This window comes from Bos javanicus, chromosome 26 (genome assembly GCF_032452875.1).
Source record: "Bos javanicus breed banteng chromosome 26, ARS-OSU_banteng_1.0, whole genome shotgun sequence".
Classification (NCBI taxonomy): Eukaryota; Metazoa; Chordata; class Mammalia; order Artiodactyla; family Bovidae; genus Bos; species Bos javanicus.
In genome coordinates, this window is record NC_083893.1 from 10561760 (window position 1) to 10586261 (window position 24502).

The 24502-nt window shown below is 40.8% G+C and overlaps 1 protein-coding gene across 1 annotated transcript; it reads left to right on the top strand.

Annotated features, from left to right (window-relative positions):
- Window positions 1-4289: 4289 nt before the first annotated feature.
- Window positions 4290-24131, top strand: LIPM (lipase family member M). The gene is made up of 9 exons (XM_061402635.1): window positions 4290-4449; window positions 7561-7678; window positions 13472-13670; window positions 14658-14767; window positions 16289-16425; window positions 16556-16702; window positions 19531-19602; window positions 20998-21069; window positions 23862-24131. The coding sequence occupies exons 1-9, from the start codon at window positions 4303-4305 to the stop codon at window positions 24129-24131; spliced, it is 1272 nt and encodes a 423-aa protein (XP_061258619.1). The 5' UTR covers window positions 4290-4302.
- Window positions 24132-24502: the final 371 nt, after the last annotated feature.

Genomic DNA, 24502 nt, shown 5'->3' on the forward strand with positions numbered 1-24502 from the left:
TTCATAACGTCACCCAAGAATTTGATAAGCTGAATTGAACTCTATTTTCTCTACATTGAAGTGAAGTGAGGTGAAGTGAAGTCCCTCAGTCATGTCTGACTCTTTGCAGCCCCGTGGACTGTAGCCTACTGGGCTCCTCCATCCATGGGATTTTCCATGCAAGAGTACCGGAGTGGGTTGCATTTCCTTCTCCAGGGGATCTTCCCGACCCAGGGATCAAAACCAGGTCCCCCTCATTGTAGGCAGACTCTTTACCGTCTAAGCCACAGGGTAAGCCAAAGGGGAGAACAGTTTCTAAAGGCTGAAAAAGAGGTAGTGTTGGGGGAAAGTGGCCCCACTACCAAAAACATAGGGTTTTCTTCCAAAACTAATCAGTTTTTGGTATCAAGTCTTTCATACAGTATTCACATGTAAATTATGTGAGAGTTGATCTTCCCTGAATATACTGGAACAATGGGAGATTGGTCCCAAATTTATAATGAAGTTATTGGGAGTCATTTTGAGTTTTAAATCTAGAGAGAACTTTTAAAGAGACAATTCATAGAGTTTGATATAATTGCTTTTGATAGTAGATGCAATTTTGTCCCAGAGAAAGCAATGGCACCCCACTCCAGTACTCGTGCCTGGAAAATCCCATGGGTGGAGGAGCCTGGTAGGCTGCAGTCCGTGGGGTCGCTAAGAGCCGGACATGACTGAGCGACTTCACTTTCACTTTTCACTTTCACGCCTTGCAGAAGGAAATGGCAACCCACTCCAGTGTTCTTGCCTGGAGAATCCCAGGGACGGGGGAGCCTGGTGGGCTGCTGTCTATGGGGTCACACAGAGTCGGACACGACTGAAGCGACTTAGCAGCAACAGCAGCAACTTTGCCCTTGAATGTGGAACACTGAAATGTTACATTTTCTTCCCATGTATTAATAATCCTCAATGATGAATTAAAACACCTGAATTTTATTTCTGGCCTTGCCACAGTCTAGCTAGGTAATGTTGGGCAAGGCTTTTTAACATATTTTCCCAAATGAAAATGACAGGGCTGAATGAGAGTTTCTTTCCTTCTGACTGTATAACTTTTTGAAAACTAATTTACTGTGTTAGTTTCGAGTGTACAGTAAAGTGGACTGTCCGAATGGACATTCAGCAAAGTGGATTCAGATTTTTCTATTCTTTTCCAGATTCTTTTCCATTATAGATAATTACAAGATAGTGAAGGAGGCATTCTGTGCTAGACAGTAGGTCCTTGTTGTTTTCCTACTTCACATACAGTACTGTGTATATGCAGAAGGCGATGGCACCCCATTCCAGTACTCTTGCCTGGAAAATCCCATGGACAGAGGAGCCTGGTGGGCTGCAGTCCATGGGGTCGCTAAAAGTCAGACAGGACTGAGCGACTTCACTTTCACTTTTCACTTTCACACATTGGAGAAGGAAACAGCAATCCACTCCAGTGTTCTTGCCTGGAGAATCCCAGGGACGTGGGAGCCTGATGGGCTGCCGTCTCTGGGGTCGCACAGAGTCAGACACGACTGCAGCGACTTAGCAGCAGCAGCAGTGTGTATATGGGGCTTCCCCAGTGCCTCAGTAAAAAATCCGCCTGCAATACAGGAGACAAGAGTTCAATCCTTGGGGTGGGGAGATCCCCAGGAGGAGGGCATGGTTACCCACTCCAATATTCTTGCCTGGAGAATCCCATGGACAGAGGAGCCTGGTGAGCTACAGTCCATAGGGTCGCAGAGTCGGATACAACTGAAGCGACTTAGCATGCACACAGTGTGTATAAATCTGTCTGAATGACATTTTAAAATCCTAAAGTGTCGACAGTGGGAACCCAAGTTCTTTTCCAAAATTTTATTTTGCAGAACTTCAGCGTGAGCTGAGTGGGCACCAAGGACTTGGGCTCTGCAGCACTGGGCACCCACTCCTCTTCTCTCTTCAGTTCAGTTCAGTCACTCAGTTGTGTCCGACTCTTTGCAACCCCATGGACCACAGCACGCCAGGCTTCCCTGTCCATTACCAACTCCCGGAGCTCACCCAAACTCATGTCCGTTGAGTCGGTGATGCCATCCAACCATCTCATCCTCTGTCGTCCCCTTCTCCTCCAGGGTTCAGTCTTTCCCAACATCAGGGTCTTTTCAAATGAGTCAGTTCTTCACATCAGGTAGCCAAAGTATTGGAGTTTCAGCTTCAGCATCAAGTCCTTCCAATGAACATTCAGCACTGATCTCCTTTAGGATGGACTGGTTGGATCTCCTTGCAGTCCAAGGGACTCCCAAGAGTCTTCTCCAACACCACAGTTCAAAAGCATCAATTCTTCGGCACTCAGCTTTCTTTATAGTCCAAGTCTCGCATCCATACATGACCACAGGAAAAACCATAGCCTTAACTAGATGGACCTTTGTTGGCAAAGTAATGTCTCTGCTTTTTAATATGCTGTCTAGGTTGGTCATAACTTTCCTTCCAAGGAGTAAGTGTCTTTTAATTTCATGGCTGCAATCACCATCTGCAGTGATTTTGGAACCCCAAAAATAAAGTCTCTCACTGTTTCCACTATTTCCCCATCTATTTGCTCTCTTAAATTAGGTCAAAGCTTACTCTTAGCACACATCAGATCTTTAGTGGCGGAGATGTTGAGACTGGTCCAAATAAGAGCTGCAAGCTCACCTCCTCACGTCTGAGCCAGGCAGCCCAGTGGGTGAGGCTGAAAGTGTGGGTGGGTATTTACTCACAGACTCACCATTCCTGTTTTAGCTTTAGTTCCTTCACCAACCACATTCCAAAAGTCTCTCATTTAGTGTGGCTGCTGGTACCTCAGTTCTGAAGCTTTGATGTAAAAGCAAACGAATATTTTACTTTAAATAGTATTTTTTCTTAAATTCTAACACATTCTTTACTTACAATGACAGTAAGACTATTCTCCTGCTTTGCTTAAATATTAGTTGGTTAAGGCATTGCTCAAACAGTTGGTTGAACTGGGACATTTAGTTCATGAGAATAACTAGGCTGCAACTCACTTTAGTTATTGCAGATGATTTAATTACCAGATATCCGTCAAATTAATCTCTCAGCTACTAACTAGTGATTACAACCCCAAATAAAACTCATCATCTATTTAGCTGAGCTAGTTAGAAATGATCTAAACATGGAGGATTCAGTCTTCCAATCAATGTTTTTACTCATCACTGAAAATAGAAAATATCTTAAAATTTTTTCCACATTTTAAGTAAAAATGCTTATCACTACATTGACCTTCAACCAAAGGACAGTGATCACTAAAGCCCTAGAATGTGACTGTAAAGTTTTCTGCAGACTTCATATCTTTCTACTTAACAAAATAAAGGTAAGATAAGAAATAGGAAAAAGTTCGTTTGTACCTTTGTTTCAGTTTCCACATATAAGTGATATCATACACTTGTCTTATCTATGAAACAGAAATAGACTTACAGATGTAGAAAATAAACCTATGGTTACAAAGGGGTAAAGGGAGAGAAATCGGAATACTGGTATTAACATATACACATTACTATACATAAATATAAAATAGATAATAAGGGCCTGCTGTATAACACAGGGAATTCTACTCAATACTCTGTGATGACTAATATGGGGGAAAAAATCTAAAAAAGAGGGGATATACGTATATGTATAACAGATACACTTTGCTGTACATCTAAAACTAACACACTATAAATCAAGTTTATTCCAATAAAAAAATTTTTTGAAGAACTAGGTAAAAAGAAAATGATGCTTCCTTCCTATGTTCATATTGGGCTTCCCTGATGGCTCAGTGGTAAAGAATCTGCCTGCAATGCAGGAGACCCGGGTTCAGTCCCTGGGTTGGGAAGATCCCCTGGAGGAGGGCATGACAACCCACTCCAGTATTCTTGCCTGGAGAATCCCTATGGACAGAGGAGCTTGGCGGGCTACAGTCCATGGGGTCAAAAAGAGTCAGACACGGCTGAGTGGCTAAGCACAACCAGGTTCATATTACCTGATGGTGAACAGAGATTTTTATGGGTTGTATCAGATGCACTTAATTGCAGGTTGCATCAGAGAAAGTTCTTTCTACACACCAATTCATGTGATGGAATGGGAGGAGCCAGATAGTATTGGGACGCTCTGGATGGTGTTTCCATTCTACTTTATGTTCCTTCATTCCTATCAACCAAGCTTATTTAATATGCTTTGGAATTTGGAGAAGAAATTATAGCTGGCAAACATGTGAAAAAGTTTTTAAACCTAGAGGTTCTTCTGACTTTAGAATCAGTTGTTATATGACCAGGAAGAGATAAATGCAGGTGTTGAAACATGCCAAAAATCTTGTCAAGAGAATGGATTGTTTCATACAGAAACGAGATGTGGCTTCTGATCCTGGTGGCCCATTTGTTCCAGAGAAATGTGAATTCAGGACATATGCGAACTACCACTGTGGACCCAGAAGCATTCATGAATATTGTAAGTCGGGATTTTCCATGTTTGGGGGAAAGGAAGTACCTTACGTGCTTATTGCTTACAACTGTATATTATCTGCACTATGTATCATATTTATATGTGGTGGTGATTTTTGCTAGTAGAGCATAGTTGTAAATTAACATATTGTCCTGAAAAGAACACTAAGCTGGGTGTGAGTGGATATGGGCTCACCTCGAACAGTTTTGGTAAATTCAGGCAAATAATTAAATCCCTTTGAGCTTCAAATGCAATTTAACTTTTTCTTGAATTCTTAGGTTCATCCTATGAACTGTTAAATCATTGCAGTGTCTTGGGTCAAGCTCAGAGCTATGATTATTTCCATATCATCTGTGCTAATTATATTCCTCTTCTACTTTTTCCAATATTAGAAAGATGTTAGACCTCCTTTCTTACTCTCAGGACAGCCCTTTTTAGTAACATTTTGTGCCATTCTAATCTATTTAATCCTAGTTTGAACTGGTAACTCTGTTGACTGGCAATAAAAGGACCCTTATGAATGATAGAGAGGTCTTCCTGTCAGTAAAATTCATGAATGATGTGACCTCTCTAGGCATCCCACAGAATTTTTTTTGGCTTCTGCTCACATTCTTAGCTGAATTTTAATAACATTCATGGTATAGTAATACTTATCCCACAGCAGACATTGTGATGAAAGCTGAAAAGATATTATTTCATCTTCACTGTCCTATGCTATAGATATGACCATCCTCATTTTCGCAATCAAAGAACTGAGATGAAAGAAGTTAAGCAACTCAAATCAGCCCCATCCCTGGTAGGTGGTAGAACTAGAATTCAAATCTAGGCCTGCCTGAACACACAACTCATGATTGTAACCACTCTGCAACAAATCCTCCCAGGGAAGAAGAGGCTGCCTCCAGCTGAGTAAGGTCACTCTCTGTAATGTTCATGCTCCACAGCTTTATCATAGACTTAATATACCTTTATACAGATTTAAGATGCTTTTTACAGAAACTTCCTTGAATGAATTCTAAAACTCTAAATAGGCTATTGAAATATTCTGAATCTACACACATACAAATACTAGGAATGGGTTGCCATTTCCTTCTCCGGGGATCTTCCCCACCTAGGGATCAAACTCTCGATTCCTACATTGCAGGTGGATTCTTTACCACGAGCCATCGGAGAAGCCACATAAATTAGTACTCTGAAGTACTTCTATTCTACTTCATTTAATTTATATGAGAGATTATAAGAATTTTCTATCTTAATTTGCCTCTCCATGTACAATTCTCCATGCCAAGTCCAATTGAATGGATTTTAGTCTTCGGGCTCCTGAAGCCCGAGCGTTGTGTAGGTGCTAGGCACACCCAGTAGGTGAGGCCCAGGGAGATTAGCTATATCTACAACTAAAGAGATTCTCTTCACTCAACAACCCAGAAGAATCTGTATAGGAACTTCTAAGGGCCAGAAGGATGTCTCCTAAAGATCTGGCTCAGTGATAAAGAATATGCCTGCCAATGCAGAAGACACAGTAACACGGGTTCAATTCCTGTATTGGAAAGATCCCCTGGAGAAGGAAATGGCTACCCACTCCAGTATTCTTGCCTGGAAAATGTCGTGGACAGAAGAGCCTGGCAGGCTACAGTTCATGGGGTTGTAAATAATGGGACATGACTAAGTGTCTGAGCATATACACACAACAAATTCATATGGATATAATTTATCCTATATTTTGGTATACAGCTTGCCTCACTCAAGTATTCTTCCAGCTAGTGTTAATTGAGCACCTGTTAGGCCTCAATACTGGGCTAAGCACCAAAGTTAAATCTAAGCATATCAAAGCCCTGAGTTCATGGAGTTAACAATCCAGCAGAGAAGACAGACACTCAATTATTAACCACAAGAGCAGTGACATCAAAAAAGAAAATGTAAAATAGAGAATTTAAGAACGTTTTTCTGAAGAAAGATTTCTTAACCTGAATTCTGAAAGATGAATAGGAGTTACTTGAAGGGGTAGGGGTGATTTTTAATTACAGTAGCAGCTAATGCTCTTTAAGTCCCTACTATGAACCAGTCAATCTTGTTGGTGTCACATGTGAATTATCTTTTTACATTCTTTGCAATAATCCCACAGAATGCAAACTATTGTACGTGCACGTCTGGGTGCTCAGTTGTCTTTGAGATCCCACAGGCTGTAGCCTTCCTCTGTCCATGGGATTGTCCCAGCAAGAAAATGGAGTGGATTGCCATTTCCTCCACTAGGGGATATCTTCCTGACTCAGGGATCAAATCTGCATCTCCTGAATAAACTATTGGTGTAGCTAATTTGTGAACAAATAAACTGAGCAATAGGGGCAGGTTAACTAAATTTCCTAAGATCACACAGTTTATATATTAGTCCAAGAGTCAGGATTTAAAAACTCAAGTGGTGGGACCCCACAGCCTTTCCCTTAACTACTATGCCCTTTTATCCTGTATACTACACTGGCCACTTTGCACCTGGCTTTCTCCTCTCCTGTTCCTTTAAAACCAGCAGCTAATAGGAATAATTCCCTCCTCCTCTAAGTAACGACAATGGGCAGAAACTGAGGATACTTAGGAGATTTGGCAGCTTTATATTCTACAAATGCATTGGAATTACCTGATTCCTAACCTGAAGTGAGTCAGTAATATTTAAGTGCCCTGAACGTTTCTGACACATGCTCAGGTTTTGGAATAAATGTTCTTGTCCAGTGGTTCTCAAATGTTAGAGTGCATCAGAATTTCCTAAGAGACTTGTTAAGACCCAAATTGCTGCACCCTATCCTCAGAGTTTCCAATTCAATAGGTTTGAGTGGAAACTGATCATTTTGTGTTTCTACCAATTGTCTAAGTGATGCTATGCTCTTGGCTCAGGGCTACACTTTAAAAACTATCCTTCTAGTTCAATCTCCACATTAAAGATAAAGAAAATGAGAACTGGAAAAGGTTTACTTTTTTTAAAAAAACAATAATCTAATTAGCTAGTGAGAAGCAAGGAATTTCTTGTCTATTTCTTCCATGCTCAAGAAATCTACTTTTTACTTTATAATCATTGAGAACATAACCATACAGAACTGAACTAAAAAAAATTTTTTTTTGCTTTTTCTGTAGAGTGAAATCATCCAACATAAACGTTATCCTTGTGAGGAGTATGAAGTCTTAACAGAAGATGGATATATCCTTTCTGTTAACAGGATTCCTCAAGGCCTCGTGCAACTTAAGAAGACAGGTATGATTTCCCCTATATTATCCCAACATCGCAGTCTTCCCTACAGTAAAGAATTCCTTGTGATTTGAGTATGTAGAAAGAAACATGGATTTTTGGTACAGACTGGGCCCATTATTCCAGCCAAAAAGTGGCTTCAGCTCCTTCTTAATTCCCATCACCACTGCCCCACTCCCAATTATCTCAAATAAACAGTGAGGTACGGTTTTTTGTGTTTTGTTTTGGCTGTGCTGAGCACACAGGCTTTCTCTACTTGCAGCACACAGGTTTAGTTGCCCCTCAGCATGTGGGATCTTAGTGCCCTGACCAGGGATTGAAACCACATCCCGTGCATTGAAAGGAGAATTCTTAACCACTGGACCACCAGGGAAGTATCTAAACACAGAATTTGCTTTTCAAAAAACACCTTCAAGAAAAGTTTATTTTTTATCCCTTCTAGTAGTTAATTCATTCCCCCCAATCCCTCCTATATAAATATTCTAGAATATCCCCTGATGATCTCTTAAACCAGATCGGATCGGATCAGATCAGTCATTCAGTCGTGTCCGACTCTTTGCGACCCCATGAATCGCAGCACGCCAGGCCCCCCTGTCCATTGCCAACTCCCGGAGTTCACTGAGACTCACGTCCATCGAGTCAGTGATGCCATCCAGCCATCTCATCCTCTATCGTCCCCTTCTCCTGCCCCCAATCCCTCCCAGCATCAGAGTCTTTTCCAATGAGTCAACTCTTCGCATGAGGTGGCCAAAGTACTGGAGTTTCAGCTTTAGCATCATTCCCTCCAAAGAAATCCCAGGGCTGATCTCCTTCAGAATGGACTGGTTGGATCTCCTTGCAATCCAAGGGACTCTCAAGAGTCTTCTCCAACACCACAGTTCAAAAGCATCAATTCTTCGGTGCTCAGCCTTCTTCACAGTCCAACTCTCACATCCATACATGACCACAGGAAAAACCATAGCCTTGACTAGACGGACCTTTGTTGGCAAAGTAATGTCTCTGCTTTTGAATACGCTATCTAGTTGGTCATAACTTTCCTTCCAAGGAGTAAGCATCTTTTAATTTCATGGCTGCAGTCACCATCTGTAGTGATTTTGGAGCCCAGAAAAATAAAGTCTGACACTGTTTCCACTGTTTCCCCATCTACTTCCCATGAAAATAGATCACAGCAAACTTTGCTCACAAAGAATATAAACTCCAACATGGCATCTGATATCCACCCTAGCACACTATATTCCCCATCCAGATAGTCTTATAAATATCCTGTAAATATTTAAGATGTTGCTTAGCTTTTCAGTAAAGTCTTTTAAAGAATTGAGCACTATATGTATATTTTAAGGTTTTGGTACATGTTTCCATTGCTCTTACAATCCCTTTTTTTAAATAATGATTTTCAGCCACTGTTGGCTTTTAAGAAGTTCACCTTCATTACTAATTAAAGTATACCCATCCTTCAGCTACATTTGGCTCTATTCCTTTTAAAAGGCGAGAGCTACGTTTACAGCAGCCACTATGTTATCAGTCATGAGTACAGATAATGTAATTTCTTACTGTCTTCTTTCCATATACCAGGTACAATGCTAAATTCCTTTACATTAATCCCATTTAGCTTTCATAATAATCTGAAGAAACTGCCACTCACAGAGGTTAAATTACCCAGAGAATCTCTGCTAGTACTTGCTAGTATGTTGCAAAACCTGCACTCAAATTAAGATTTCTGTCTTAACTAGGACCAGAAAATGCTGAATGAATGCTATTTGGCTTTGGTATAAAGAAGCTTCAGGGTTCTATTTTACTCTAATTTACATTTGTACGGCTTTTTCAAATAATATATCTTCATTTTATTTTTTTCTTTGGAGTATAATTATTTTATAATGTTGTTACTTTCTGCTGTACAAGGAAGTCAATCAGCTAGATGTATACATACATCCCCACCCTCTCGGACTTCCCTTCCTCCCTACCCCAATCCCACCCCTCCTAGGTCATCAAGGAGCACCAAGCTGAGCTCCCTGTACTATAAAGCAGGTTCCCACTAGCTATCTGTTTTACACATGGTGGGAACCTGGCGAGCTAAGTCCATGGGGTTGCACCGAGTCGAACACGACTGAGCAACTCAGAACAGCACACAGCACAGTGTATATATATCAAGCCTCATCTCAAAATTCACCCCACCCTTTCCTTCCCCCTCCCCCATGTCCACATATCAATTCTCTAGGTCTGTGTCCCTATTCTTGACCTGCAAATAGATATATCTGTACCATCTTTCTAGATTCCACATATATACATTGTGAAGTGAAAATCTCTCAGTCGTGTCTGACTCTTTGTGACCCCATGGACTATACAGTCCATGGAATTCTCCAGGCCAGAATACTGGAGTGGGTAGCCTTTCCCTTCTCCAGGGGATCTTTCCAACACAGAGACTGAACCCAGGTCTCCTATATTGCAGATTCTTTACCAGCTGAGCCACAAGGGAAGCCCACATATATATATTAATATATGATATTTGATTTTCTCTGACTTACTTCACACTGCATGACAGACTCTAGGTCCATCCACATCTCAACAAATGACCCAATTTTGTTTCTTTTTATGATTAATATTCTATTATGTATATATACCACACCATCTCTATCCATTTCTCTCATGATGGACATTTAGGTTGCTTCCACATCCTGGCTATTGTAAATAGTACTTCAATGAACTTTGGGATACACGTGTCTTTTTAAATTATGGTTTTCTACTGGAGAGGGTGTGGAGAAAAGGGCACTCTTTTGCACTGTTGGGGGGAATGTGCAGCTTTCTTTCACACCAGCTAAATAGCTATGCTTTATATATGTCCAGCATGCCCTTATGTCAGTGCTTTTGAACTTACAGTTCTCTCTCTGGAACACAGTTTCATCAGATATCCATGCAGTTTGCTCTGGCCTCTCTTTCAGGTCTTCTGCCATGTTCTTCCCTAACCAGTCTGTTCAAAATAACAAACCCTTCCCAACTATGGATATCTGGCCCTTTATCCTGATTACTTTTCCTTATAGCCCTTAACACCATTGATATGATAGATATTTTCTCGTTTGTTTATTAACTGTCTCTCCCAACCAGGATGTAAACTCAGCAAGAAACTTTATCAGTTTTGTTCAAGGGTATAACCAGTGCCTAAAATAGTGCCAAGCACATGGCAGGTGCCAAAAATATGTGGAATGAATGAATGAATTTTTTATAAATAAATGAATGGCCTGGAGATGGAAAGAACTTTTTCACTAAGCCCCATGAATCCTAGAGGGAAAGCAAGCCACAGTTCTTCCAAGCAGTCAGGAGACTGCGGCCTTTCACAAGCTTAGGGGGTTACCTGCAGCACCTATTCATGGATGGAGTTTGTTTTCTTCAATACTGTTTATTCAGACTGTTTCCTCATTGCCCAGGCAATTGGAGTTCAAGGTGAGTGAAAGTCACTCGGTCATGTCCGACTCTTTGAGACTCCATGGACTATACAGTCCATGGAATTCTCCAGGCCAGAATACTGGGGTAGGCGGCCGTTTCCTTCTCCAGGGGATCTTCCCAACCCAGAGATCGAATCCAGGTCTCCCGCGTTGCAGGCGGATTCCTTACCAACTGAGCTGCCGGGTGCAGAATACTCCCCTCTAGTGGCTGATGTTGTTCCTGCAGCTCCCATTGGCCTCTTCAAGGAAGAAATCCCCCACCAGTGATGGAAAAGGATTTCTCACCGTCTCTTCAAAAAGAGGGCCGATAAAATTCATACTGAAACAACTGAAAGATGTCTATAAGTTTGTGACAAAAGCCTTTTTTAAAATTTATTTTCTCAAGTAATCGTTGTTAGCTTCAAATATTTACATCAAGAGGTGAAATAGGCTGGGCCATCTTCAGAAACGATAGATCTTTAAGCAGCCCTTACACACTCACCTGCTAGCTGTAATTTAAATGAAAGCCCATGACTCAAGGGGAAATCTGAAATGAAATAAATCATTTCTAAGCCAATTCATTCACTAGGTGAACCATAAGTACAAAGCGTACTGCTAAGGAGGACCAAGCTGGCCCCAATTAGGGGAAACGTCCTTAGGGCTCCAAAGAGGAGCACTGATTCGCCTTGATTTGATCACCTCATGTTAAGGTCATCTCCATGAGGGTTAAGAGGATGAACTCAAGGACCAGACATAAAGGAAAACCTAAACTAACTCTGAGTTCCTTTATCCTGGCCTTGCAGTAGCAGCCCTCGAGTTCTCTCTCCAGAAGGACAAAATGAGGCAAACAGCATTCATGAAGATTGCCCAGATGCTGAATGAGTTTGCTATAGAAAGGCCTTTGTCTTATATGGAGGCTCTGAGTATGGACTGAGTATGGACTCAGTTCACTGATAAGAACTGTTTACTGAATGACAAGAGCTACTAACTTTTAAGAGGTCAGGCATTTCCATTTTGGCAATATTTAGCAATGATCACTTTGCTAAGGTGGTGTCTGCTGTTTTTCTACCATAAAGTTCATATTCTTCACTCTGGAATTCATAATTTCTGAGGAGATATTTTCAAGATATGTAAATATCCTATACCTATTCAAACTTTTACCCACTAATTTTAGCATCCATGGATGAATTTAAACACCATCCAAGTTTCCATATTCCCTGGTGGCTCACACAGTAAAGAATCTGCCTGCAATGCGGGAAACCTGGGCTCGATCCCTGGGTCAGGAAGATCCCTGGAGAAAGGAATGGCAACCCACTCCAGTATTCTTGCCTGGAGTATTCCATGGACAGATGAGCCTGGCAGGCTACAGTCCAGAGAGTCACAAAGGTCAGACACAAATGAATGACACTTTCACACAGATGCTGTAACTAAGAGTTTTTTCCTCCCATAATTACTTGTTTATTTTTTTCTTGGTGTCAATATTAACTCATACATTTTTAATTTATTCAATGGGATGTAATTTATATCATCATTATTTATTCTGATGTTAAAACTTTCACATGTTTAACAGTTGGAATTCCTTCAAGCTGGCTTGCCAGTCCTCTTGATTTGAAAGATCTATAATAATTAAGCCATTAAGTATATGGTGTGTGTGTGTATATATATGTGTGTGTGTGTGTGTGTGTAAATATCATATTTATAATTACACAAGTGTATGTTTATATATTATTAATATAGTAAATATATAATATATTAAATATATTTGTATATATTTATATGTGTGTATATTAATAGTATGTCAATAATTATATATACTTTAGAATCCTAATTTTAAATTGTATATTAATTTTATTGCTCAGTCACTAAGTTGTGTCTGACTCTTTACAGCCCATAGTATACATTATTGATATTATGATATTAATATACACATATATTTATATATAATTTTATAATATAGCTTATTAAAATATAATAACATTATTTTCTTATTTGTATATGATAGTTATAATTATATATAATTAAATTAATTCTATACGTTCTTCCTGGGGCACTTCCAGTATCCTCTGACCCCAGACAAGTCTAACGATAATGGTAACTACACAAAAGCAACAATAGAAGGCAAACGTTATTGATTCTTTCTCTGTGCCAGACATTCTGCCATCTGCTTCTTGTGCACTATTTTACTTAATCATAACAAAAATACTATTTTCTTCATGAGGAAATCAAGGCACAGAAAGGTTAAGTAACTGCCCAAGGTAATCAAGTTAGCAAGCAGCTGAATCGAGGTTTGAACACAGGTCTGTCTAACTTTAAACCTTCAAACACATTAAGGGATAAGGCAGGTGCAGAACATTACACGCTGTTGAAATTCACTTTTCTGTAGGTCCCAGACCTGTGGTGTTACTGCAGCATGGCCTGTTGGGAGATGCTAGCAACTGGATTTCCAACCTGCCCAACAACAGCCTGGGCTTCATTCTGGCAGATGCTGGTTTTGACGTGTGGCTGGGAAACAGCAGAGGAAACACTTGGTCTCGGAAGCACAAGACCCTCTCCATAGACCAAGATGAGTTCTGGGCTTTCAGGTATATGTAAATCTTGAGAGTGGAGGTGAACATGGATATCTTTGGGAGAACTGAGTAAAGAATTAGAGCTCTTGGTATTAGGATAATTTACTTTGGTTGGCCCATCAATATCCCAACACTATGTCCCCTAATTGTCATAGTTGACTAGTGATTCTCTGGGGGCAGTAAATTGAGTTCCTCAAGTAGAAGGTTGGTATGGCCGGTGGGATAAGAATGCTGGTTAGTGTCAGGTGATGGAGACTGGAATGGGAGAAATGTAGGTCCATTTCCTTGTAGATGGATATCCTGGGACTGACTCTTCCCTAAGTGAGAACTCCCACCCCCAGAAGATGATGAGGACAGGCAGTGTTAAAGATATACGGGGAATGAATAAGCCTTAGGGGCCATCAACTTGGTTACTATATCTCTCACACTCTTACAAAAGTTTTTTTAATGTTTTTATTTGAATGATCTATTGATATTCAACTTGCTGTTTATCCATTTCACCAGAGAAGGGACCCTGCAGCATCTTTAATACATTTCATATAAAGAATCTGCATAGGAATTCTCTGGCAGTCCAATCATTCAGACTTCATGCTTCCACTGCAGGCAGTATGGGTCTAATCCCTGGTGGGGAACTAAGATCCTGCAGGTCACCTGGCATGGCCTCAAAAACAAACAATCTGGTTGGCCTTGTTCTATTCTGCTAGTCGAATAACAAGGACACCCCCACCAGGAGGTGGAGCTTGTGCTCACTGAATGTTGATTAAGATGGTTATTTCTCTTTGATAATTTCTAGAGAAAACAGCAGTTTGCTAACAGCCCATGCTCCCAGAGGCACCCACGTATCATGGGTTTGAAACAAGTCCATCCTGAGTGTTGTGAGGAACACAGTAACAAGCTGATGGATAGGACTGACAACTCAAGGGTGTTTGTAAACCCTGGGGGGCTGATTTTGTTTGTTTCTGGTTATAATTTTTCATATAACTTTGTCTTTTCCCCTTGTAGCTATGATGAGATGGCTAGGTTTGACCTTCCTGCAGTCATAAACTTTATTTTGCAGAAAACGGGCCAAGAAAAGATTTATTATGTCGGCTATTCACAGGGCACCACCATGGGTAGGTTCCAAAAAAAATCAGGTTTGTATATTCAGGAGAAATGTGAGCGTATATGACCACAGCCAGGCCAGGCATCACACACTTCTCTCAGATCTGGCTTCTTCAGGGCCATGAGATTCTGGTTTCTCCCTGCCCACCCTCCTGCCCCACAACATGCAAATATCAGCTTAGACAGAGAGTATGCAGGTGCTTTTGAAATAGACACATAGTATTTCAAATATAATGGCCATGCCCTGGCTGTCTACAATAGTATTTTCCTCCCAAAGGCTCTAGAAAGATTGTCCCTTTGCAATCTGGGGTATTAGTCTCTAGGAAACTGAGGCACAGACTGACTTTACCAATATCCCATACCTAGTCTATGGGCAGAAATAAGAACTGGAATCCAGTTCACTGGACGACTTTTCTACTAGTGTGTGTGAAAGTTGCTCAGTCGTGTCTGACTCTTTGCAACCCCATGGACTATACAATCCATGGAATTCTCTGGGCCAGAATATTGGAGTGGGTGGCTGTTCCCTTCTCTAGGAGATCCTCCCAACCCAGGGACTGAAACCAGGTCTCCCACATTGCAGGCAGATTCTTTAGCAGCTGAGCCACAGGGAAGCCCAAGAATACTGGAGTGGGTAACCTATCCCTTCTCCAGCAAATCTTCCCAATCCAGGAATCGAACCAGGGTCTCCTGCATTGCAGATGGATTCTTTCCCACCTGAGCTACTGTGTTCCAATTTGGGCTCCAGAAAAGCTGGAGATCCAAGAAAACCAGCAAAACTCTGTTATCTCAATACCCATTATGTTAGAGAACATACTTTTTATCAATAAACAAGAAAATGTCTCTCAGCCTTGATGTCTCTCACTATAAAGATTTATGAAAAATACCTCACAAGCATCTGAGAATTAAGTAAGATCCATGAAACTCTCCTCAAAGTGTCTAACATATAGTTACCTCTCAAAATACATATTTTCTCAAAATCCATATTATTGGATTCAATAATTTAATAATTCACTGAAAACCTAGTAATGGGCAGCAAGTATCCTATACGTCAGAGGAAGCTCAGAGATGCGGTTGCGGCTGTTGTTTTTGCCTGTCAAGGAGCTTATAATTTCTCAAGAGAGTTAGAACACACATAATTACTTAGCTGCTGCTGCTAAGTCGCTTCGGTTGTGTCCGACTCTGTGCGACCCCATAGACAGCAGCCCACCAGGCTCCCCCGTCCCTGGGATTCTCCAGGCAAGAACACTGGAGTGGGTTGCCATTTCCTCCTCCAATGCATGAAAGTGAAAAGTGAAAGTGAAGTCGCTCAGTCGTGTCCGACCCTCAGCGACTCCATGGACTTCAGCCTTCCAGGCTCCTCCATCCGTGGGATTTTCCAGGCAAGAGTACTGAAGTGGGGTGCCATTGCCTTCTCCAATTACTTAGCTACTAAAGAACAAAACAATTACTGAAACATCTTGATAGAAGTAAAATAAGCATTTTATTCGCTCTAGGATATTCAATATCCATGTTGACATATTTCTTTTTTGCAGGCTTTATTGCATTTTCCACCATGCCAGAGCTGGCTCAGAAAATAAAAATGTATTTTGCTTTAGCACCCATAGCTACTATTAAATATGCAAAAAGCCCTGGGACCAAATTTTTGCTGCTGCCAGATATGATGATCAAGGTATGTGATTCCTCAGAAAATTCCTTGCCTATGCACAAGAGTTTTCCAGTCCATTGGCTAGGAAATATGCTTTTACACTAGAGACACTTCTTTTTTACTATAATTACTATTTCATTTCATGTTTTTACAGGGATTGTTTGGCAAAAGAGAATTTCTCTACCAGACCCGATTTCTTAGACAGTTTGTTGTGTACCTTTGCAGCCAGGTGATTATGGATCAGATTTGTAGCAACATCATGTTACTCCTGGGAGGATTTAATCCAAAGAATATGAACATGGTAAGTGGCAGCCTCGTCAATTCTCAGTGTCCCAGAACAAAGCAAACAATTATTAGTCTCTCTCCTTGAGGGTGAGCTAATGCCAGGGAAGATTTAGGGAAGTGATGCTCCAAGAAACTCAGTTTTCTTCAAATCATAATACTGTGCAGAAAATACTTCAGCATGGGCTGAGTCAAGTTTAACATAACAGCATGACTACGCATTAACTCCATAGATTCAAGATTGAAGAGGTCTGAAAACAGCTTTCCTACAGTGAATTAACATCTGCAAAAATATGTGATTAGAACCCATAAGTCAAAAGAGAAAACTGCTGTGCACCATCCATGTCTTCTTTTTACTCAGACCTTTCCAGTTTGTAGTTTAAGTCCTGTGATAGGCTGTCTGGGAGTTTCAGTTTGGCTAAGATAGCTTCCCAGTTCTTCCCAGGTGGTGTTAGTGGTAAAGAACTTGCCTGCCAATGCAGGAGATGTAAGAGACACAGGTTTGGTCCCTGGGTTGGGAAGATCCCCTGGAGGAGGGCATGGCAACCCACTCCAGTATTCATGCTTGGAGAATCCCATAAACAGAGAAGCCTGGCAGTTTATGGCCCATAGGATTGCAAAGAGTCAGACACAACTGAAGCAACTTAGCACACACAAGGCATAGCTTCCATTTGGCAAGCATGACAGTGGGTTCCCCAGGAAGCGTACTCTGAGATAGAGATTCGTGTGCAGAATGATTCAGGCTATGGCCTTGGGATAACACATAGGAAAGGGAAGGCAACAGGACTTGGTAGATCAAAAAAGTCCAGCTGGGATGTAGCCTCAGTGGGAACCTCAGTTGACCCTCTAGGGATCTGTAAAGATGGGATGATCCTTCAGAATTGTCCCAAGTTAGCATGAGAGGGCTGGGTCTTTATAACCCCCACAGACAGCACCAGTCATGGGGAGATGGGCAGTGCAGCTCTCTGCAGAGGGGACAGTTCCCCAAGGACACCAGACAGTGGAGGGCTATATGTCAACAGCTGGAGGAACATGGTTTTAATTCCTGAAGATTTTTTTGCCTTTTTTTAAATCAAAAATATGATGAACAGCTATCATTTGATAAGCATTTCATTGCATGCCAGGCTATTATTCCCTATAACAACCCTATGAAACAGGTATTATCAATATTCCCACTTTGCAGATTAATAACCTCACATTTAGTGAATTAAGCTATGCTCTCAATTTCTCCTAAAAATAAACAGCAGAAGTGAGATTTGAATGCAGTCTCAGTTAATTACTTTAGGAAAGCTTTCTAAAAGATAAAGTCAGATGTCTAATGAGAAGCTTTTCTCAGATGAAAAATTCAGGTGCTTGGGATAGGTTTAGGGGCATTTTTTAATTATGTGCATGTGTAGTTTTCTATTTCATGGATAAATGCTGGGACTTTAATGATGTTCCCATTTCTGCATTTGACACCCTGAAGATTTGCTCTTCAGTTCAGTTCAGTCACTCAGTCGTGTCCGACACTTTGCAACCCCATGAATAGCAGCACGCCAGGCTTCCCTGTCCATCACCATCTCCCGGAGTTCACTCAAACTCACGTCCATTGAGTCGGTGATGCCCCAGCCATCTCATCCTCTGTCGTCCCCTTCTCCTCCTGCCCCCAATCCCTCCCAGCATCAGGGTCTTTTCCAATGAGTCAACTCTCTGCATGAGGTAGCCAAAGTACTGGAGTTTCAGCTTTAGCATCATTCCTTCCAAAGAAATCCCAGGGCTGATCTCCTTCAGAATGCACTGGTTGGATCTCCTTGCAGTCCAAGGGACTCTCAAGAGTCTTCTCCAACACCACAGTTCAAAAGCACCAATTCTTCAGCGCTCAGCTTTCTTCATAGTCCAACTGTCGCATCTGTACATGACCACTGGAAAAACCACAGCCTTGACTAGACGGACCTTTGTTGGCAAAGTAATGTCTCTGCTTTTCAATACGCTATCTAGGTTGGTCATAACTTTCCTTCCAAGGAGTAAGTGTCTTTTAATTTCATGGCTACAGTCACCATCTGCAGTGATTTTGGAGCCCAAAAAATTAAGTCTGACACTGTTTCCACTGTTTCCCCACCTATTTGCCATGAAGTGATGGGACCAGATGCCATGATCTTCATTTTCTGAACGTTGAGCTTTAAGCCAACTTTTTCAATCTCCTCTTTCACTTTCATCAAGAGGCTTTTTAGTTCCTCTTCACTTTCTGTCATAAGGGTGGCATCATCTGCATATCTGAGGTTATTGATATTTCTCCCGGCAATCTTGATTCCAGCTTGTACTTCTTCCAGCCCAGCGTTTCTCATGATGTACTCTGCATAAAAGTTAAATAAACAGGGTGACAATATACAGCCTTGACGTACTCCTTTTCCTATTTGGAACCAGTCTGTTGTTCCATGTCCAGTTCTAACTGTTGCTTCCTGACCTGCATACAGGTTTCTCAAGAGGCAGGTCAGGTGGTCTGGTATTCCCATCTCTTTCAGAATTTTCCACAGTTTATTGTGATCCACACAGTCAAAGGCTTTGGCATAGTCAATAAAGCAGAAATAGATGTTTTTCTGGAACTCTTTTGCTTTTTCGATGATCCAGCGGATGTTGGCAATTTGATCTCTGGTTCCTCTGCCTTTTCTAAAACCAGCTTGAACATCTGGAAGTTCGCAGTTCACACATTGCTGAAGCCTGGCTTGGAGAATTTTGAGCATTACTTTACTAGCGTGTGAGATGAGTGCAGTTGTGCGGTAGTTTGAGCATTCTTTGGCATTGCCTTTCTTTGGCATTGGAATGAAGACTTCCATTCATGTCCCACAAACTACTCATGCTTTTTTACAGAGCCGAGTAAATGTGTATGTCGCTCATACTCCTTCAGGAACGTCTGTGCAAAACATCCTGCACTGGAGCCAGGTAAGGGCGCTGAATTTGTACTCTTTGTTGAAGGTGTTTGTGCAGTTTGTCTGGAAAAGTCAGTGCTCTTCGGACAGCCCAGGAGTTGTTTCACCTTTATTCCAAGATGACATGTGATTCTGTCAACACTATTTCAACTGTGAGTTTGATCTAGAAAATTGAAACTTTTCAAGATATGGGAGGAAAGGACTGGCCCTACGACATCTTTAGTAGACTCCTCAAAATGTGAATTCAGACGGTTCAGGTGAGACCTTCTCAGTCTCTAGCCACCTCAAAGATAAGACCGGAGATAGGCTTTTCCAGCAGGATGGCATGGTCAAGTAGAAATAAAAATGCAAATGCAGGTCTAATTCCCCAGAGAGGCTTCCACGGAAGTCCTCTGTGCTGAAGATTGCACCTGGAGCCGAGGAAGGAATGTCCTGATGAACAGTCATGGAAACCATCTCTAGGCACAGTGTGGTGAGTTTGTTCTGCCATCGGTTCAAGGAACAATGTGACTGCTCGTTATTCTTTCACATGTGAAGAAGCAACAAAACTAATATTGCTCATTATAGATGATACTATAGAGTGACCCCAATCGGCTGTGGGAATGACAATGCACACAGTACAGAGAGTTAGAACCTCACTAACCTTAGATTCTCACCTATTAAAAATGCCCCCGGAGAAGGGAATGGCCACCCACTCCAGTATTCTTGCCTGGGAACTCCATGGAAGAGGAGCCTGGTGGACTTTAAAGTCCAAGGGGCTGCAAAAGAGTCAGACATGACTGAGTGACTAATGTATATACATATGTACTAAAAATACTACTTTGTTTTTGAAAATGAGAGACTTTTAACTCAACAAAAAGTTGTAATAGTGATGATGGCATTAATAAATCATAAATATTGGTAGTGTCCATTTTTCTAATTTAGAACCTAGTCGAATTGTTCTTCAAAGGTCATTGTTATATTTTGGTAGATGTGTGTGAGAGCAAGAGAGAGAGAGAGAGATAGAGAAGAGTGGGGAGAGGCATTTTATCATTAAAATTAAAGAATTCTAAACTGGATTAAGCATTGGTCATCTTCGTCCAGAGTCACTACATTGCACAACTGTAGGGGGTACTCTCCCACTGTAGATGTGTGCAGGATACCCACCTACATAGACTATGATGGGGATACACTTTCTGGGGTTATATAATATGGTGGTCAAGTTCTGTAGCACATTTTTCTTCCTGAAGGACCTTATTCTTGTCTTTACACTCTCCTGAAGATTATCCTGAAGTTGAATGGAAAGCAGCTTCAGGCTTTGTCCTCTGCTTCCCTCATAACTGCAGACTTGGCAGCATGTTTTCACCCCTCTTCCCACCTTTATCCCTTAACACATTTGAATGCCATCTAAATTGTTGTTTCCTTTTAGGCAGCGAATTCTGGGGAACTCCGGGCATTTGACTGGGGTAGTGAGACCAAAAATCTGGAAAAAGGCAGTCAGGTAAGAAAATCAAATACCATCTGCTGAAAATATATCCTTTTGAAATGCATGAGAGAAAAGTTATACTGGCAGTTTATTCTAGAAATGGAAATAAAGTATAAGAAATCAAGTAGAATAGAATACTACTCAGCCATAAAAAAAGAGTGAAATAATGCCATTTGCAACAATATGGATGGACCCAGAGATTATCATACTAAGTGAAGTATGTCAGAGAAAGAAAGGAAAATACCGCATGTTATCACTTATATGTGGCATCTAAAATACGACACAGATGAACTTATCTACAAAAGAGACTTACAGACGAATAGAACAGCAGACTTGTGGTTGCCAGGGCAGAGGGGTTAGGAGACGGACTGACTTGAAGTTTGGGATTAGCAAATGCAAACTATTATATATAGGATGGATAAACAGCAGGGTCCTACTGTATAGCACAGAGAACTCTATTCAATATCTGGTGCATATAATTGAAAAGAAAATGAAAAAGAATATATATCTGAATCATTTTGCTGTACAGCAGAAATTAACACGACATTGTCAGTCAACTATGTGCATGGCATAAAATAAATTCTTACAAAAGAATTCAAGTAGAAAGTAATTAGTTCTGGTTCAACTTCATTTAAGGATATGAGAAAGTTTAAAGCTTTGACAAGAGACTTTTAGAAGTTAAAAAAAAGACTGTTATAATGCTTAGGAGAACTTTTCTGATGATGCTGCCTCTGTGAGCAAGGGACTGGGCCCCCTAGGAGCAAGACTGGGTAGACAGTGAAGGGAAGGGTGTAGTCTGGTGGCTGCTAGAAAGATCTTTAAGACTTAAAAACAACAATGACAACAGAAAAAAAAATGAAGGTGGCAGGAGTGAGGTTGGTTCATGGTACAGTAAAAGGAGTATTAATAACAAGTGAGAATTACTGCATTAGTTATGCCTCTGCCCTACAAAGTTGTGTAATGATGGCCAGACTGCTTTGATTCTTCAGGCCTCAATCTGTTTCTCTTTAAAATGAAAATTATTGGATGAGATAACTTGTAAGAATTCTCCCTGGTTACACTTTTAATGAATCTGTAATCTGCAAGTGAAAAATATGAAAACATATTACCCAAGAAAATGTGTGTGTGATCAATGCTATGGACTAAAATTTAAAGTAAAAGTAATGGGCATCAAACTTTTCTGAGCATAAAATCTTCATTGAAGTTTATTGGTTAGCTTGTATATGAATGTAAACAGATATTGACCACACAAACATAAAGCTGGAAGGAGCAAAATACACACACAGGTGGATCTTTGAGAGTCTCACATCATACTTAGCATCCACTTTTCTATAACAGTCTAGATATAAAAGTCTAGGAAACTGGAGAGACCACTGCAGTGCCACTGAAGAGCAAACTCTCAATCACGAGTATCAGCTATATATTTTTAGATCCTTCTCGTTTCCTAAAAGATAGCTTTAGAGAAAGCATACCAGTTCCAAGGTAGATTTAACTAATCAATATTTAAGGTCATGAATTAGAAAGTGAAGCATGCAAAACAGGTGTCAAAAAATGTCATGGAAAGAAAAACACACATACCAAAAAGCATTATTACACAAAAAGATATCATAGAGGCACACAGCCTTAGAGCCAGTCCTGATATTCAGGCCAATATTTCACCTGTTAGATGAGAAAAACATAGGTTCCATAGACTATTCCAACCTTCCATATCTAAAGTGAAAGTGAAGTCGCTCAGTCGTGTCCGACTCTTTGCGACCCCATGGACTGGAGCCTACCAGGCTCCTCTGTCCATGGGATTTTCCAGGCAATAGTCCTGGAGTGGATTGCCATTCTCTTCTCCAGGGGATCTTCCTGACCCAGGGATCGAACCCAGGTCTCCCACATTGTAGACAGACGCTTTACCGTGTGAGCCACCAGGGAAGTCCTTTCCACATTTAGTTACTCTATAAAAGTGGATCTGACCACAAACTTGGATGAAGACCATATATATATGTCTTATTATAACTCACAGTATCAGATGCTATTCCTTCAAATTCTTAAAAGCCACAAAGAGAAATAAAGACTCCCAGGATTGGAGTCCTGGGTCCAGGGTGGATTTTCTGAGAAGTGGGCCTGGACATTTCTGTTGAGAGTTCTTGGTGTTTATTAACATCAAGGGCTCTCAGCCAGCCAAACTGATCTGGTAGTTCTGTTTGAATAAGAGAAGATCTCAAGAACTAGGAATCCTAGATATCCTTTCTCTGGGTGATGGGCGACTAGAGCAAGGATCTAATTCTTACCACTTCTAGGTTCAAACTCCCTAAGTTTCAGTGCCATTGGCTTCCCCATGTTTCTTGAGACACAGGACAGAAAACCCCTGTGAACAGCCAAGTCCTTCTCAGTAGATTCCATCCTCTCGCCTTTCTCTGTAGAATCTTTTCAATCTGACCTCATGAAATGTTGTGAAATTATCTTTGAAAAAAACAGGAGTATTATCTTTTAAAGGCAATTTTTATATTAAACATTTACTAATAGGAAGGGAAAGAATTGAACATGCAATGCCAAAGGCGCCAGGCAATTGAGATGTTTTCTCATTTAACTTGGTAAATTATTCCAGGCATCATCCACATTTTGCAGATGAAGAAAACGAGGTTAAATGAGGTTGAGCAGGAGTTGGCGTAGAAACTCTCAATGCAGTTTTGTACGGCTCCAGTGCCCATGCACTTTTCATCACAACACAGAGCACATTTACTGAGTTTATTAGAAAAGTAAATTATGAGTTTGGATGTCCAAATGTTATACAGTTAAAAACTATTTATTTTCTCTAGCCAACTCCTGTAAGGTACAAAGTTAGAGACATGACAGTCCCTACAGCAATCTGGACTGGGGGTCAGGACTGGCTTTCAAATCCGGATGATGTGAGAACACTGCTCTCCGAGGTGACCAATCTCATCTACCATAAGAACATTCCTGAATGGGCTCACGTGGATTTCATCTGGGGTCTGGATGCTCCTCACCGTATGTACAATGAAATCATACATCTGATGAAACAGGAAGATACCAGCCTTTCCCAGGGAACTATCAGTGTGAGCTTGTGAAGCACCTGATACTAACTAGTCTTAGAAAAAACCTCAAGAATGATGGGGCCAAGAATGAAAGATATTAAAGATTTTCAGCATTGGAAACCCACCATATTAGTAAAAGGGAGGGCAGAGATTAGGGTTAAGATTGTATTCATTCCTTCAGATTTTTTGCATTTTTGAGGCTAAAACTGACATTTAATTTTTTCAGTTAATTGAACTACTCATTGGGTGAACACAGTTTTCATGTACTATTGTGTATTCTGCCATCTTGAAAGGTAGGTGTTAGCTGACAGCTAGGAATTATCTAGTCATTCTTTAAGTCATTCAAATAAACTTCCCTAAAACTTTTATTCTTGTCTATGAGCCATATTTTTGGAGCAATAAAG

Bases quoted from the DNA above. Each gene is read 5' to 3' on its own strand.
- LIPM (XM_061402635.1), top strand. From the start codon at position 4,303: ATGCCAAAAATCTTGTCAAGAGAATGGATTGTTTCATACAGAAACGAG. The intron at 16,703-19,530 runs GTAAGTGGCAGC...GCTTTTTTACAG, and splicing joins ATCCAAAGAATATGAACATG to AGCCGAGTAAATGTGTATGT. The intron at 19,603-20,997 runs GTAAGGGCGCTG...GTTTCCTTTTAG, and splicing joins ACATCCTGCACTGGAGCCAG to GCAGCGAATTCTGGGGAACT.